This window comes from Patella vulgata, chromosome 4 (genome assembly GCF_932274485.2).
Source record: "Patella vulgata chromosome 4, xgPatVulg1.2, whole genome shotgun sequence".
NCBI classification, from domain to species: domain Eukaryota; kingdom Metazoa; phylum Mollusca; class Gastropoda; family Patellidae; genus Patella; species Patella vulgata.
This window is the reverse complement of record NC_065882.2, coordinates 48,209,710-48,225,997: the sequence shown is the minus strand read 5'-3', so window position 1 is coordinate 48,225,997 and position 16,288 is coordinate 48,209,710. Positions and strand designations below refer to the sequence as shown.

General features: G+C 36.0%; 1 protein-coding gene across 2 annotated transcripts in view; it reads right to left on the bottom strand.

Moving 5' to 3' along the window:
* Window positions 1-5,420: 5,420 nt before the first annotated feature.
* Window positions 5,421-16,288, bottom strand: part of LOC126819068 (CAD protein) — a 92,989-nt gene continuing 82,121 nt past the window's right edge. For both annotated transcript variants that reach the window (XM_050546889.2, XM_050546890.2), the window contains 7 exons: window positions 15,990-16,131; window positions 13,879-13,949; window positions 10,604-10,729; window positions 9,081-9,236; window positions 8,483-8,584; window positions 8,261-8,355; window positions 5,421-7,781 (listed from right to left, as the gene is read on the bottom strand). In XM_050546889.2, coding sequence (XP_050402846.1) covers window positions 7,679-7,781; window positions 8,261-8,355; window positions 8,483-8,584; window positions 9,081-9,236; window positions 10,604-10,729; window positions 13,879-13,949; window positions 15,990-16,131 — 795 coding nt within the window. In that variant the 3' untranslated portion in view covers window positions 5,421-7,678. The remainder of the gene's footprint in view (window positions 7,782-8,260; window positions 8,356-8,482; window positions 8,585-9,080; window positions 9,237-10,603; window positions 10,730-13,878; window positions 13,950-15,989; window positions 16,132-16,288) is intronic.

Below are 16,288 nucleotides of genomic sequence, written 5' to 3'. Positions count from 1 at the left end.
ATTGTCCTGCAACCGCAGTTTATCGCCTCTTCAATACGTGCTAGGTATTAGTAATCTACGCATCCTGGCAGAATTTTTAAATTTCTAGACCACGGGAACAGTGCCGGCTAATCTATCCTAGTTGGAGGGCGTGGCATTTTGGGCGTGTCTATTAGGGGTAACCCACCACACAAACTGTCTGGCAGTGGTCATTCATGATTACTCTCGTGGTACTGAACAACTCCAAAGCTGTTTTAGGTGGTACAGATTTGAGCCAATCTAGCCTAGCTTTGGTCTGGAAATTAGATAACTCTTGTCAGGGATACTCCATCACTACAAATGTCTGGCAATTACATAGCTCTGTCAGGGGTACCCCACCACTAGAAATGTCCGTCAGAGGGTTTTTGTAATACCTGAAGATGTAGGGTACATTGCTGTACGATTTTCATGTGGTACACTTTTGAGCTAATCTAGACTAGTTGGGGGGCGTGGCATTTTGGGCGTGGAATACCACACCCACCACCAGAAATCCGGCAGACTTACATTTTGATGATACCAGATATACATACATTGATACCATATAGAAAAAAAATTAGTACACTTTTCAGCTGGGTTACCCCTCTGGGCTCCCGCTCTAAATAGGTCCACGTGAAAATGTGGGCGTATAAAAAAACAATTTTTCGTACAATCAGGGGTCATACTCTAGGAAGTTACGCTCCGATATGTGCGAATATCAAAAGGAGTCGAGGTATTTGAGATATAAACATAATATGTTTTTAAGTTCCATCAGCATCGGATAAAAATTGTGACCTCTAGAGGGTCCTCAACATTGATATTCCATACATTTACTCTATTGGCTTATACAATGTGCAGCCATTTTGTCCGGCAGTTTCGGTCCGATTTTCACGAAATTCGAACTCGACCGTCATTATGGTGTATCGGTAATATATACGAATGTTGTTTTTTTTTTAAGTCAGATAAAAGCTGTGACCTCCAGAGGGACCACTAGCTAAAAATCCAGGAAGTTATGGTCCGATATGCGTGAATAACGAAAGGAACCGACATCTTTAGTGTTATAAACATACATTTCGAAATCAGAAAAAAATTGTGGCCTCTAGAGTGTCAACAAGCTAAAACGTGATTTTTCGTACAACCAGGGGTCATAATCCAGGAAGTTACAGTACAATACATGCCAATATCGAAAGGAACCAAGATCTTTGCGAGATAAACCTATATTTCAAGTTTCGTCGAATAAAAATTGTGACTGTCCACAAACAAATTCTGGACGGACGGACGGACAGGGGCGACAAGATACATCCATATGAAAGTGTGAGCGTGAAAAACAATGAGGAATAAAAAGGGCAGTGGATATTTGCCACATGTGGTATGCAAGAATTCCAGAATAGCCTTACGATCACATACCTCAATTATTTCCCGATTTCAATGAATCTTACAGATTATGATAATATTGATAATATCTCTGAGTAGTCAAACATTCTACTTCCGGTTCTCGGTTTCCGAGATATGGGGTACGTTACCACACAGTTCATGTGACACAGTTACAGTCTGCAATAATCAACCGATTTCAATAGAACTCGCAGATCATGATAACATTAATAATTGTTACATAGCGACAGATGTTATAGACGCTTCGTGCCATCTTCACACGTGAAACCGATTTTAATATCAACCTGTCCGCTATCGACACCCCTGGTGGTCCTGCTGGCATTCATTAGTCATCATGTAACATCAACTAGTGACTGGCCTGTTTTGCCGAACATTACGTACATCAGATAAACTACTTTTAAAGCCGAAAACTGTTCAACTAGTCTCTTATGGTCAGCGCTCTTTTAGTTATCAAGCACCTGTTTTATGGAATAATCTACCATTTAGTTTAAGATGCTGTACATCTCTATATTCTTTTAAAAAAACAACTTAAAACACATTTATTTAATCAGGCTTTTAACTGACTCTGTATACAATCGTTAACATGTCCATAATCTTGTTGTTTATTTATGATTTACATTGTCACTTTGTAAAGTGCCCCTGAACATGTTATATGAAAGGGTGCACTATAAATATGCTGTAATAATAATAATAATAATTTAACTTCCTTTGTCTGATAAGCAAACTGTACTGAATGTTAAATCTGACATAAGATCCTTTGTCTTGAAGGATTTATATACCCAGAATCGAAACGACATCGAGGAGGAGGCTAGGCGAGACGGAACACTGGAGAGCGTCTTGGAGTTGGCGTATTTGTGCCAAGCTAGGACATGGCTCCCTCAATACACGTTAGTTATGGGGTCTTTAACATTGAGATGTTTGTACTTGATATGTAAGAAGCAGAATAAAAGTATTATAAGATGTTAAACCAATGTTGTCATCCAGAACCTGACTTAAAGACCCAATACTGTCACATAATATCTCAAGAGTAGCCAAAATTTCGGCCACTTCCGGTTAGCAGTTTCCGAGATATCCGGTTACCACACTCTGAGATATTATTAATGTTATATTCTGTAAGTTTTATGGATATCGGTTGATAGTTGCGGTCTGTAGTCGTGCCACATGAATTGTGGTAACATGATATCTTCAAAACCGCTAACCGAAAGTGGTCGAACTTTGCCTATTCTGAGATATATTCATATTCTGTAAGTTTCAGGGATATCGGTTGATAATTGTAGTCCATGGTCGTGCCACATGAAATATGTGGTAACACATCTGCAAAACCGCTAACCGGAAGTGACCGAAAATGTGTCTACTCTGAAAGTTGCATTAATGTTATCATGATCTGTAAGTTCCATTGAAATCGGTTCATAATTGCGGTCTGCAGCCGTGCCGCTTTAAATGTGTTGTAACCTGGTATCTAGGAAACCGCTGAAATTTTGGCTTCTCTGAGATATTATGAATGTTATCATATTCTGTAAGTTTCGTGCCACATGAAATGATGAAATGTGTGGTAACCTGATATCTCGGAAATCGCTAACTGGAAGTGGTCGAAATTTTGGCTACTCTTGAGATATTATTAATGTTATAACATGATCTGTAAGTTTTACTGAAATCTGTTGATTATTGCAGAACGCAGACATTCCATATGTGGCAAATAGTCTCCGAATTGTCTTACTACATATTGTGGCTAATAGCCCCAGCCAATTAAGAGGTGCAAAATTTGTAATTTTTACATGGCACTGCTTACAAGAATATTTTCCACTGAAAGAACATTTTTCTTAAACAAGAATGCAGGTTTCCCTAAGAGTGTGCAATTCAGCATTATTTCACTATTACAGCACTGACTTCCCTATTACAGCATCGCTCTCCTTGTTATGGTGCTTTTCTTACTACAGCACTGGCCTCCAGTCTGCAACACGGCTAACCGTATTAAGGCACTGATCTCCATGTTATAACACTGCTTTATGTTTCACAACACTGCCCCCCCCCCCCATACTGCTGCATTGCCAACCATATTATAGAACTGACCTCTCTACTACAGCACCCCAGTCCTACACTACATCAATGCTATCCCTATCTATTATATGACTGAACAACAGAGTGTTTCATTTTTTACTTTTTTCGTAATTTCTAAGGTTTCTACCCGTCACCGAAGTCCACTGGGGCTTAAACTTACACCGTGATATTTTCACAATTTTCTTCCCAAAATGGCTGCCAGTGGCCATTTTCAGGATTTTCGGACGTTTTGTGCTTGACATATCACTACTTATTTCTGGACATAACACCACACACATGCCTATCCGGAGCTCCAGGGCCGCATGGATCGGTCCTGAAAGGGGAGGCACAAGCTGGGTTTTTTTTTAAAAATATTTTAAGAAACAAATTTGTACCCGCAAAACACGAAAATAACCTGCACAAAACTAGGTATTATTCAGTTTAATCCTCTAGTCTTGTTTCTGGCTGCAACCTGTGACAGCACAACTTGCCACAAGCACAAAATACTGTATAATCTAAACTATCCCTAGTGCAGCTACAAGCACGCCTACTACATGAGCTGCCAGGCTTGCATCCACTTGATGAGCCACATGACAGACTCCGGAGGACCGGTTGTAATGTTCTCTTAACCCAGCAATATAGTTCCGGATCAAGTTCCGGCGGATTACGATCTTCCAGTCAACACCACACAATAACTTGGTGATGACATCTTTTTACCTTCCCAACACATGCATCATTCTTTGGAGCAATACTACATGGTTTAGGTGGGGATGATGACATACATTTACCGTTTCGGATGCCTATACCCTCCATCGTGTTTCAGGCATCGATTTACAAGAGCTCTGTTCATAACAAGCTTACAATCAAATCGCCAATCGAGGAAAGAACAATCGTTGATATTGATTCAATTACTGAGAACACATGTCCAGTACCATTGAAATCCTGCCAGCTCATGCTCTTATTGGGTGTGACACGGTTACATGCTGATACGTCGTGGGGAAAGGAACAGCTTTGAAAGTGGCGAAGCTTGATTGTATTCTCTCTCACTCGTCAGAGTAGTAGACGCTCCAATAGAATCAATGCTTACACGGGCCATTGTGTATAAATCGGCTGTTTATGGATATCCAAAACTTGAAATGTAACATCGTCATCATCCTTACCAAAACCATGTAGTCTTGTTCAACAAACGATCCATTTGCAGGGAACGTGAAAAGAGCTAATCGCCAAGCTATTGTGTGGCGTTCACTGGAACATCGTAATCCGCCGGGAACTTGATCCGGCACTGTGTTACTGGGTGAAGGCTACTAAATTTAGAACATTACAACCGACCAACTTGCTCCAGAGTCTGACATGTGGCCCTGGGGCTCCTGATAGGCATGTGGTGTTACCATATCACTCATATGCTCCCATGTCCAGAAATAAAAAGTTTGTCTCTAAATATAATCTAGTTTGGTGAAATAATCGATCCCCCGCTAACGAGTTAAACGGCCATATTGTCAAGCATTTTGGATTTTACCATCATCCAATCATCCCACAACATAATGAACGATTTTAGTGTATTCCTTGACCCCCCAAAACATACGGTTAGACACCAATATTATCATCCTAGACTAAATACTATGCGAGTTATAGGGTGACCGAGATTCACCCGGCAGATTCTGAAAGAAGACACCCTAGGCTACAAAAATCAACCATAAAAAAAAAAATTTGTATACAATTTCCAGGTTCAGACATAGTTCTGCCAGACTAATAGTGTAGTGAATATATTACACCGGAGCTTCACCTTCAGTCACTACCTTCTGCCATTTTCAACCTATTGTAGATCAGTGTCATTCTGAACATCATTTTTCCCTGGATAATGAAAATTGCTTTTCCATGTCATGCAAATAGACGAGGTGACGGGTAGAAACCTTAGAAATGACGAAAAAACTGAAAAGTGAAACACCCTACTGAACAATGTGCAATTGCTTCTTATATAGAGCACAAGTTTCATAATCATTTATTTAAAAATAGTACTTTATTTTTTTCTCTCTTTTCACATACTGTAACTCCTGGAGAGCACTTTGATATATACATATGTAATATTCACCCTAGCTATGAAAGTTTTGGGGTTTTGTTTTAATCAAATAGAATTACATATTCTTCAAAATATTAAACATGCATTATGCAAGAGCTAAATCTGCTTATTACATGTCCTTCTTTATGCCTGAAATGTTATATAAATTATTAATTAGACATTTATTAACTTACCAAGACCATATTCAACTCTCGGTGCCATCGGATGCCTGCGATATTTAGTAGATTCAAATACGATTTGTGGTGGATGCGGTAACCGCAAAAATGGATAATCAAGACTTTGTTTACACGTATTTTCAAAAGAACAGTAGTAATGACAACGAAGCTAGCCTATAATTGTATCGCTAATATCTAGACTCAGAGTGAAGTAATTTGACTGAAATTTTCAGAATATTCTCTTGTCAATATCTATGTTATAACTATTATAGCAAGAACTGTAAGCTGTTTATCTCCTCTTACATAATGTCACTTTAATATAAAATATATTTGATTGATATTTTGACATATATACATATACCAAATATATTGTGGGAAAGAGAAACTGTTCAAATAATGGCAAATATCATTTCAATATCATGAACAATATACATATAAATACATGTAAATGAAATGACATACTTAAACAATAATCCACTACATTGAACAATACCAATTCAACATCAAGAATCATTCATAACAAAAACACCAGGTATGTATGGATATAACTACTTTTTCTGTTATTTAGTAACATCATGATCAATTGTTTTTATTCATTCTATACTTAATAAAAAAACATGGTAATGCACATACTTTTTCTATTTTTTTTTTTTTCGTTTTCTCTTATCTAGTGACGGTCAATTTTTGTTTTGAATTGTCAGATATCCTCCCAAAGTCTCATATAACAACCACTGGCCTTCGAAGAAATTATTAGTGAGCAGAAATTCGCCAGTGTATCTGTTATCACACGTTACTTCAGTCAGTTATATAGAAGAATAACTTGTGTTTTCCTTTTGCTTTCGTTTCTTCAAATCTTCATTACCCATCTATCGTAGCAATGAACTCGGTATTAGAATTACATTTGAAACGTGTTTAACCAGTTCTGTGAATCTATATTACTATATTCAGTTCATGCTTTATGTCTTGGAACCATGTTCCAAAAATAGGACACAATAATAATCAATTCAATGCCTTTAATACCAACATGAACATACACAGTAATTATGAATTCAATATCTGTAATACCAATATTAATAGATTCAATATCTTTAATACCAACATTAATCAATTAATGGATTCTACACCTCTAAACATCTGCTATTTGTGATTTTTAAAGGGTGTTCAGACACAACCTCACACATAAGATTATGAGTTATATGAGATCCATAAGGCATATTTAAGTATAGTTTTAAAATGAAAGGAAATGAAATGGGGTTTAACATCTTACATTTCTGTATCAATAAGGGCTAATAAAAGACGGGAGTTTTGAAATTGTCGATTAGATATTTAAAATAATCTAATAATGTATAAGTTTGTAACATTTAGGATATTAGAAATGGTCGATTAGATATTTAAAATATTCTAATAATGTATGAGTTTTTAACATTTAGGATATAAGAAATGATCGATTAGATAAGATATTTAAAATATTCTAATAATGTATCAGTTCGTAACATTTAGGATATAAGAAACGGTTGATTAGATATTTAAAATATTCTAATAATGTATGAGTTTTTAACACTTAGGATATAAGAAATGATCAATTAGATACGATATTTAAAATATTCTAATAATGTATGAGTTTGTAACATTTAGGATATAAGAAACGGTTGATTAGATATTTAAAATATTCTAATAATGTATGAGTTTTTAACACTTAGGATATAAGAAATGATCGATTAGATACGATATTTAAAATATTCTAATAATGTATGAGCTTGTAACATTTAGGATATAAGAAATGGCTGATTAGATATTTAAAATATTCTAATAATGTATGAGTTACTAACATTTAGTTTCATTCAGGATATAAGAAATGGCTGATATTTAACATATTTCAATAATGTATGAGATTTTCAGTTTTGTGCCAATAAAGCAACACCCATAAAAGAAATGCATGTACATAATATATAAAGCTTATAATATGAGACAATTTTGAGTATTGATATGAAATAGCAGTGTTTACATCATATACTGGAACTTTTTAACATTTTCCTAGCACTAAAGCCAACAGTGCCATTCTAACATACATTCCATTTTCAGCTTGACGGAAGTAGGCTGCTCTTGGATCAGTATCGAAACTTTGACTGAAATATTAATTGTGTTTTTTTATTCATAAAACATATCATACACATCTATTGACTTCCCTTACTTCACAATGAGAGTGGCACATTATTGCCAGATTTTACCAGGAAGACTGTCAATTAATGTCATATTATGTATTATATACTTTATAACCTTTTGTTGTACATTACCTGATATTATTTCTAATCCATTGCCATGGAAATCTATTATTCTACCAATGTATATGTATATATATTTTGTATACATTATTAAAATCTGAAGACTTTCCCCCCTACTGTGCAGATTTTCAAAAATTTTCGATAGCCGACAAAATGACTTGATATAATGAACACCCATAAAAAGAACGAAGAGGGTGTGAACAAGGTTTTCTGGTATACAACTACGACAAATAGTAAAATTAAATTCAAGTACTAAAATTTCTATAACCTAAAGTCTATCTTGTATAGTTTTCTACATACTAGACAATAAAATATATTCTTACCTTATTTCTTCTAAACGTGGCAATGGATGCATTACCACCATTTTCTTTTTAGCTTTCGTCATCAGTTCTGGAGTTATGACACACTGACCACATGCCTATATATAGTTATACAATATTGAGGTTTAAAGTTCATTAAATACCATTTATTATTATTGTATGTTACATTTTTGTAATATTTAAGACAGGATTAATGTTGATAAACCAAATAAAAATGAGTTTTACCTGTTCATATTCAGCTTGATTAGAGAATCTTTCTTTCTGTATTCTTGTCATATATAGAACATCAGTATCTAATAATACCTTCTCTACATTAGTAAATTCCTCCTATAAATACATAGATAGATTGTATATAAGCTATATCATGCATACAATTATACATGGGTGTCATACCAGTAGAGAATCGCAAAATGAGTAAAAATAGCAACCTACTAAAAGTATCCATTCTTAGATTTCTATAGAAAGTAGCGGTCAGATCAAATATACTTAAATGACTATTTGGATATCCCAATTTATTAGTCACATTCAGTTCAAATATCTGATCAAATTCAAATGATAATTCAAGGCCCATTTTCAGATTTCATGAATAGTGAATTTTTCAAATATATACATATTTTCTTTTATGCGTAAATTTTGATTTGAATATTATTTGATTTTAAAACAAATACTTACTATAGGAAACAACAAGGTGATCTAATTCCACTCATTTTACTATTAATCAAATAACCAATACTAAAAAGTGATCAATGAATCAATGTAATCACCGAATCTTACTACATCTATTAGATAAATATTGGTTAAAGGTTGTATTATCAATTTATACCTGTTTTATACCCTTGGATGCTACAAAGTCTTGTATATCATCTGGCATCCTTAAACCAGCCGGAGAAACATATCTTAGATTAACTTTATATAATGTTAACAGACGGGCTAGAGAATGAACTGTTCTACCATTCTTTAAATCTCCTACCATTGTTATCTAAAATAAATACAAATAACAACATTAATCTTTTTCCAAATAAAAATAGGACAAACCATCAAATTATGAGTAAAATTCCCTTTCCGGTTGGTCTGTAACATTATGCCTTCAAAATATTGATCAAATTTGTAATGTATAGCCCCTTTTTGATTTCTTAGATAATTTTGAGAGTAAATAATAATGTCCACAAATTTGGTGTTATTTTTTATGGTTTCTTTATAAGTTTACTGATATACTTTTACATGTCTTTTATATACTAAGCAGCAAAAGAAACGTCAGGTTGGTATGTTACTCTGAATAGACGCATTGCATAAAACTTGCCAAATGTATATTTGTGACCACATCTCCAACTTTACCCGAGCAATAAGTCTCTTTCCCAAACACAGAAATGAACCCAGGAAACGTTCTCAAAAACGCAACCTGACTTCTGAGATGGTAATGTGTTCTCCATGATTTTCATGTAACTCATGCTGCACGTGCTGTTCACCGGGACCAGCCCTATAAAATGCACCCTCATGCCTGGTTGAATCATTCACACTACAATGTCAGCAGAATGCCACAACTAATGACAGCTCAGAGAAACCAGGCACTTGGAAGACTTGACGCTGGCCACACTGTTCAAACCGTTGCCAATCACTTCCAGGTCAATGTTCGGACCATCTACAGGCTTCGGCAACGCTTTCAGGCCACAAACACCACGGATGATCGCCCCACCGAACTGGTAGATACCACAAGGCGACAAGACCTCCATGTTGTGTTTCAGCACATGCAGAATCCCTTCACACAGGCATCTGAGACAGCACGTCAGACAGTGGGAACACACAGAAGACCCATCAATACCTATACAGTGCGTCGACGTCTCACCAGTAAGAACATCCATGGACAGATCCTCACCCCTCAACATCGACGTGAACGTCTACAGTTTGCCCAACAACACCAGAACTGGCGACACAGGCACTGGAGAAGTGTTCTGTTCACAGATGAGAGTTAGTATTGCGTATCAACTGCAGATGGCAGGACCAAAATATGGCGTTGACGTGGCCAGCGTTATTCTGACCAATGTGTCATGGAACAAGACTCATGGGGAGGTCCAAGCATAATGGTTTGGTGTGGAATCGGCCTGAACCTGTGAGTGGGTCCTGTGGTGTTCCAAAATCTTGATCCAGCGACAGGAGGCGGCATCACAGCAGTGCGCTACATTGATCAAGCTCTCAGACCCCACGCCATACCACATTTCGCACGTCATCGAAACAATGTTTCCCAGCATAACAACAATTTAATAAATTTTTCTTATTATTATTAGTTCTTGTAAAAGTTATTCTGAAACAAAATAAAGCAGATAACTGTAAAGATGTAACAATACTTACAGTAAGATTATTAACAGTACCAATTTCTTCTCGGATCGTAAAGACATCTAAAAGAGCTTGTGTGGGATGTTCTCCAACACCATCTCCAGCATTTATTACAGGTTTACGACATGTTCTGGCTGTTGTCTGTAATTAAAGCGGAATAACGGAAGATTAGATAAAGAGCTGACAGTTCTTGCTAAAATAGTTAAAACAAGCCAACAGTGCGGCTGATGTCCCCCGCCAAAATCCCAAAATAAACAGATGACACATATTAATTAATAGCACATTTATCTTTTTCAAAATTATCGAGTAATCAAACTGATTATCTATGCTTATTCTAAGCATAAAATGTTCACTATCAAACTCAGGTTTTAATGTAACTGGTAATATCAAAGTTATTTTGTCCAAAAGCACTGACCAAAGAAATTGCTAAGCTCCGCTTATATTAGCTTTAATGGAAAATATTAAAGATACATTATGGGAGATTTGATAACGAGTTGGCAGTTCTCACTATAATAGTTAAAAACTAGATAATGTAAAGGCAATTTGCCGAAAATTTCATTTAAATTGAAATTTCCGGCTAGCCTTGATCATAATTACTAAAGTCAGTACAATAAACAGCATAGTCTTGATTATCCATTTAATCTTTAAATCATGAAGTAAAGTTATGCAGTAAATCGGCTCATAATCCACTAAAGATCGCAGGCTAGCGATGCCATCTAGAGTTGATTATGGTCTGGATAGGTTAATTAATGTCTAATTAATAATTTAAATAACATTTCAGGCCTAAAGAAAGACCTGCAATAGACAGATTTAGCTCTTGCATAATGTATGTTTAATCATTGAACTCAGTCAAAACATTCGCCTAATTAACATCTATACCTCAATTATGTTGTTATGTTTCAAAATCTTGACCAATAAAATTGCCTATTGATACTTAAGTCTAAGCAGAAAATTCTCAACATAGAGCTTAGTCAGTTTATTGATATAATGAATCTACGCTCAGAGTTTCATTGCTCACACCCAATTAGAACCAAAGTTATCGTGTTCCAAAGTCTCAACCAAACAAATTGCTTATCTCTGCTTAGCCTTAGTGAAAATGCACATGAACGATCTATGTCAAGACCTTCACGTAATAGACACCTACACTAATTTTGAACATTCTACCTGAATTGGGAGAGTTATTGTGTTCCAAAGTCTCGACCAATCAGATTGAAGTCTGTACTTTGTATAAGCAGAAAATGCTCAGCATCGAACCTTGTTAAGGTATTGATGTAATAAAACTATACACGAAGGTTCATCACTATCACTCAATTAGAATCAAAGTTGTCGAGCTCCAAAGCCTCGACCAATCAAATTGCTTATCGCTTTGCTTACCCTGTGATGAAAATGCTCTCATAATCAAACTTAGTCAAGGTAATGATGTGATGAAACTATGCACCAAGTTTCATCCCTCTCACTTAATCAGAACCAAAGTTATCGTGTCCTAAAGCATCAACCAATCCAAATGCTTATCTCTGCTTACCCTGAACTCCATCAAGGCATTTACCCAATCAACGCCTACACCAAGTTTGAACATTCTACCTCAATTTGAAGGAGAGTTATTGTGTTCCAAAGTCTTGACCAATCAAATTGCTTATCGCTCTGCTTACCCTGAGCAGAAAATGCTCGTTATCGAACTTTGTCAAGGTATTGATTTAATGAAACTGTACAACAAATTTCATCACTCTCACTTAATTAGAACTGAAGTTATCGTGTCCCGAAGCATTAACCAATCAAATTGAATATCTCTGCTTACCCTAAGCAGAAAATGGTCATTGCATTTTGATACAGCTGGTACTGACACGCCTAAATCATATTTCGAAGATGTTTAATGCCCTTTGTTCACCCTTACTTAAATTTGGTTCGTAAGGTCTTGGTTGAATTTTGTGAGATGCTACAGTAGTAATGAATTTGTCGAGGTGTACATCTTTGCCTAATCTCGGTGTGAAGTTTGATTTGTTTCGAACTAGACACTGTGATTCTGTAATGCTTTCCGATGGGTCATCAACATCAGCCTTATGATGATGGTGTTCTAGTCTTAATTTCCTGCAGTATTGCGAGATTTCAGACATTAAAGCACAGTTATCACTTCGAGGTGTGGGCGTGAATTTTAGGCCCTTGTTGAATAAATGAATATGATTGAGAGATAGTTTAACGCTGCTTAGATTTATTACTATACGATCTATTTTTCAAGGCTCTTTGGACGGTTTCGATTTTTCTGTCGGCCCTGGCCTAAAAAAAGAATTCCTATTGCACTGTGTGTATTTTCGGTATCTCGGAAATATATGTTTTGTTTCCTTGTCCTGCATTTGTTCTCGTATGATCTTTGACGACGAGGTCCCACTTCTTGCCTGTCTTGCGTTGTGGTTTAGGCCTTGGAATATATTGTCTTTCCTCTAAAACATGTTTATTTTGATTTTGGAGAGAGAGAGAGAGAAATGGGGTTTAACGTCCACTCGACCCAAACTAGGTCATTTCGGGACTAACATGGTTTAATTTTATTTCAATAATTCGCTTGCGCATAGGGGTCTTTAGCAGTGGGAGGAAACCGGAGGACCCGGAGAAAACCCACGAGGTTGGACAGGCGACCCTACTCCTTGTCACGTACAACCGGGGATTCGAAACCACGCCGGTTGACTCAATGACAGACTTTATGATACAGCGCGCGCACGCTAACCATTCAGCCATCCAACCCCCCTATTTTGATTTTGGACACCTTTACTTTTGCCGCTGGATTTTGGTATGCGATCCTGAATTGGTGTTACAGGTTTTTCGCGTATATCCAGCTCTTCCTCATTAGTTTTGAAGTAATCTAGTCCGTATTTATCTGAATACTTGTCAAGCCATTCCTTTCGTTTGGCCCTTCAGATTTAGATCTATATTTCGTTTTGTTTTTTCATACTTTCAATGGCCTAAATACTACATGAAGATCTGACCAGTTGTATTGGTAGGTCGCGTCAGGGGTCGTACAAGCATTGGACATTGATTAAACAATCAGCGTTGACGTTTCAAGAGGTTTACCCACAGTTCCGCGCATGGCATGCCAAGAAGTTGCCGTAACAGATAGTTTCATTGGCTAATCCCTCACGCTTTCCAGAATGCAAGTTATATAACAACTCTTCCAGATCCTAGCATATATAGTGTAGTACAGACAGATAAATGAAATTTTGTACTATAAAAAACGAAACGAAATAGGATCTGTGTTTTAATTAGATTGAATATATAATAGATGTAGAAACTACTGAACTTACTAGAACGGCACCTGGTTTAGGATGTCTTAACACTATCACATCAGCATAGCCTGACATCATGGCAACAGTATCTGTATCATAAAAATAATATCAATATTAGCTTCTTGAAATATTACTTTAGTATTTGCATTAAATTTTAATACCAATTACAGACATCCATAAATGACATTCATGTTACGCTATCAATTTAGTGTTATACACAGGGCTGAGAGCAGCTAACTTAATAACTGGTTAATGCAAACCACAAAATTTCACGCAAACGATACCAATCGGTTACGTGCAGTCGTGCCAACTCAACAACATGCGACCGATTTCCTGGTTACGCAAATTGAAATATTGGTTACGTTAACAAATTTCATTTACAAATTTATTAACATTTGATCAATTTTTATACAGGATGACTTTGTGACACAGGTGTAAATTATTTGTATTATAGCACAAACTCCATTCATTCATTTCTCCATCTTACCGGTACTTAGACAGATCAAGTATTTTGACACCACATAGGCTATTGACCAGTTGCAAGCAAGCAGGTTGATTTAAAAATAACTCCACCCCTAATTCTTTAAATGATTAGTTATGCCATAATATTTGAAAGCGTACCTTTGGATTTTTGAACACAAAATGAGAAATGAGTTTTACTATTTAACATGTCAGCTATATTTCCAAATAATTTACTACACGTGTCCCTTTCAGTTTTCACTATAGCCATGCTGTACGGAAGTACCAATGACCCGTATGTATGTCGTCAACTTTGACCCCCGCCGGCATTGCTCGAGCGATGATGTAAACGATTTTACTGTCCTGTCAATTTTAATATTATTTTATGACATCGAACTATTCTGTTTCCTTTTGAGACTTTGTGTATAGAGTGCCGAGGTTAATAAATACTGTTTGTCAATCAGTCACTACCTATGAGTGAGGCTATCTCATGCTACGTCTATGAGCTTGGAAGAATGATTACAAATGACAAGTGTAATATGAAGTACGTCTTCAGTGACCGGAAACAGTGTGGTAGCTACCATTCCTGGTTTTTGAAGGTCAGATATGATATAAAAACGAAAATCCATTAGTAATTTTTGGAACTGATTCCCCACTGCAACCAAAACATGACCAGTTAACAGACGGACGGATGTGGGCGACGACAATATACGATCACATTGTAATGTGGGCGTATAAAAATGACATCCCAAAATTTATTTGGCAGTAACTGTCGCTCTACCACAACGAGTGAGTGACATCATCTGCTAAATAATCGCTTAATATTAACTACTTAATATATTCCAATCCAAATATTTATCAACATTTCTTAGAGTGTCTATTTATTAACTAAAAACATAAAACCCATTCAAAATATGATCATCAATCCGAGAATATACCATCCGACATTAGTCGTGTAGAATTTGGCACATTTCCATTTCATGCATCTCACCAGATTTCTACTTTCTCTTCAGTTATTGTACTATAACCGTGTGCAATCAGAAACAAAGCTTACATTGTCTAATATTTTTGGATGTTTGTGTGTGTGTGTGTGTGTGTGTGGGTGTGTGTGTGTGTGTGTGTGTGTGAAATAGCTTTATTTAGACAAGTTATGGGATACATGTATATTGATTTGGGGTGTTAATACTATTAGGATATGGGACGTATATGACTAATTTCTACGTGTTGTTGGCCGACATCAAAGAGATTAAAACATCCGTCAATAGAGAAACCATGAGGTAAACATGTAGATTAAAATTAAAATCACTTTTATTGGATTATGAATAGTCCGACAAAGGGGAAGCAATGACTTCAATTTAAGATTGGATTGATGAATTGTCTGACAAAGGATTAAGTCAGTCAATCAAGGTAGGTGTATAGACGATATAACAAGATAAATATGTTGATCACTTAATTACCCAATCAATCCAGCCTATTATCAACGATAATCGGGTTGAGTGGTAGTTATACACTCAGTACACTATATTAATTTTGGAATTTTGAATATTATTTACCACGTCTTGATGTCCGATTGGGAATATTCCCTGGTCGGACAATTTATGACGTTTGGAAAATAGTGTCGGGCATGTTCGGAACATACAGGCAAAATCCCATCAGTGGTTTCTACTCACCATATAAACTTTCTCCTTTCTGTACAGAAGATGTAACCTCATTTAAGTTAATAATAGATCCACCCAGTCTCTGCATGGCGACACCAAATGAACAACTAGTTCTTGTACTAGCTTCAAAAAACATGGATGCCATTACTTTTCCCTGTAAAATACATTGTGATGATTTAAGTAATGAAATTAATATTCCAAACTAATTAATAAATAGTGGAATTTTTCGTACAATCAGGGCACATAATCCGTTGAAATCTCTAAATAAACAGATGACACACATAATTGTAGGTTTATCTTTTTCAAAATAT